Source organism: Gavialis gangeticus, unplaced genomic scaffold (genome assembly GCF_001723915.1).
Source record: "Gavialis gangeticus isolate Ggan-Ray unplaced genomic scaffold, GavGan_comp1, whole genome shotgun sequence".
NCBI lineage: Eukaryota > Metazoa > Chordata > Crocodylia > Gavialidae > Gavialis > Gavialis gangeticus.
In genome coordinates this window covers 60,589,242-60,591,591 of record NW_017729022.1, presented here as the reverse complement: position 1 = coordinate 60,591,591, position 2,350 = coordinate 60,589,242, and the positions used below count along the sequence as shown (strand labels likewise).

Here is a 2,350-nt window from a genome sequence, read left to right as displayed (position 1 = left end):
AGGTCCCTTCCGACCCTAGAAACTATGAAACTATTAAACTTACCAGCTTCGTGCAGCTCTCCATGCTGTATTGGAAATCGGATTGGAATTGGTTGATATGGCTCCTTAAAAATTGGCTATCCGTATCAGCCCCAAAAATCTCTATCTTGCACCCCTACTAAATAGGCTGCTTTTTAATGAGCTCACAGAATGGGATGGGAGGCTGGTGGTTCTGAGATCAGGATGTTACTTCATCTGGTTTGTTTTTCATTCATAGGGGAGGTAACTCCAGGGCTGTCCCAGGTGGAATATGCTGTACGCCGACATAAGCTGATGAGTTCGATCCAGAAGGAGGCTAAAGACTGGGGTGGTATGGACCACACAGTGATTCTGCTATCCAACCCCACCTATTACATGAGCAATGACATCCCATACACCTTCCACCAAGACACTAATTTCCTGTACCTGTGTGGGTTCCAGGAACCTGACAGCATCTTGGTGCTCCAGAGTCTGCCTGGCAAAGCTCTGCCATCTCACAAAGCCATGCTTTTTGTACCACGCCGAGACCTAAACCGAGAGCTGTGGGATGGGCCACGATCAGGCACGGATGGGGCAGTAGCTCTCACAGGAGTGGATGAAGCTTATACCATAGAGGAGTTTAGAAACCTGGTGGCCAGACTTAAAGGTAACAGAAAGGGTATGAGATGGGACCTAGGGTAAAGGGACCGGATGACACTAGATTGGGTCATAGTTTCTATGGGTCATGGTCTGTATTGCTGATTTCAGCATTATCTGAAGTTGGGAGGCTCAGAGGATAGCACATGACACTAGGAACAGGGCTCAGATCTTTTCACCTCTGATTGTAGTCTGGCTGTTTGGCCTGTGAGCTGATGGTCTCCAGTTGGTCCTTTGTTGTCAGTATCAAGAGAAGCAAAGGATTGATGGGGCTATAAAGACTGATATTCCTTCTCTTCCTGATACTTGGCCCCCAAATGTGGAAGCTCATTAGTGCAGAGGCAGTGTGTGTAAGTGGGAAGTTGCTGCCTATCCTGTATTTCATCTTCTACTAGAAAACTTCATTCTCAGTGGGCTCTCAGTTCAGCTTCTCTCACCTGCATTAAAGTCATTTTAGAAACTCTCTGGTGATACACCAGCACTTATTTCACAGCTTTTTGCCTTCTTGGATACATTTTCTGCATCACACCAAGTTTTATAATTTAATTCAACTTGTACAGAAGATCACCCCTGTTAGATGTCTTCCAGCCCTCACCACCTCAAAATATTACCAAATGGGCTGAATGGTAGAAAAGCACCTCTGTAAAGCAAACAGGTTTTTTTTAGTTACCTCAGGGGTCCCCAGAGAAATGTTTTATCATATAGAAAAATGTGTTTCACCTTATCCTAATTCCTCTTCTGCCTTTGTGTATGGATGCAGAAAATTTAAGACACTGAAAAAGGAGAAAAAGTAGAACCTTGGCATTGTCCTGCCCAAAACAGTTGTCCATGTAGTCCAATATTGTTTCTCCAGAATGGCCTGAAACTGAAAAGGAGGTGAAAAGCATGAACCATTGTAGAATAAAATGCATAGAGAAGAAATGTGTTGTTGGAGCCCTCACTTGTTAGAGATTGACTTAAGCTCTGAGCAGGAGATTTTTATCCCTTATATTTTTTTTTAACTTTGTATAACATAATTGTGTGGGATCAATATTCATAACTGAGAGCAAACTTAAATGTATTTTTAGCGAAAACAGTTAACATCCCAAATTATTAAACAGAACTCTTGTGCAGACTTTAAAAAGAGAAATACATTCCATTGGAATTAGGCAAATAAGTAATGGGCATGCTAAATTCCTGAATATTCGTTATATAGTGCCTTTTCTCTCATTGCAGAGAGCAAGGTGTGGATCAATGGCTTGAAGTTGCAGCAATGTGGGTTTAGATTGGATATCGGGAAAAACTTCTTCACTGTTAGAACAGTGAGGCAGTGAAATAGACTGCCTAGAAAAATTGTGGTATCTCTATCACTGTAGATGTTCAAGAAGAGATTGGAGAAGCACTGGTCAGGGATGCCTGTGTTCTACTATGGATATTTCCCATGCTTCTGAGCTTTGCTGGTTGCCACATGAGGCTGGGAACTAATTTTTTTTCCTTCCTGCTATTGCAGGGGGTGGGGGGGATGGATCACCTTCCTCAAAAGTTTTAGGTGTTGGCTGCAGCCAAGGCTGGAGAATTTGATGGGTGTGCCAGTGCTCTTTCTGAGACATAAACCCAGAGACTCCTGGCTAGAGGGACTTGCCTCTGCGCGGGGTCAGATCAATTGCCATGTTTGGGATCAGGAAGGAATTTTACCCTATGATTAGATTGGTACAGA

The 2,350-nt window shown here is 43.3% G+C and overlaps 1 protein-coding gene across 1 annotated transcript in view; it reads left to right on the top strand.

Annotated features, from left to right (window-relative positions):
- XPNPEP3 (X-prolyl aminopeptidase 3) overlaps positions 1-2,350 on the top strand; it is a 34,394-nt gene that overhangs the window by 14,228 nt on the left and 17,816 nt on the right. The window contains 1 exon segment of the mRNA XM_019515132.1: positions 257-664. Coding sequence (XP_019370677.1) covers positions 257-664 — 408 coding nt within the window.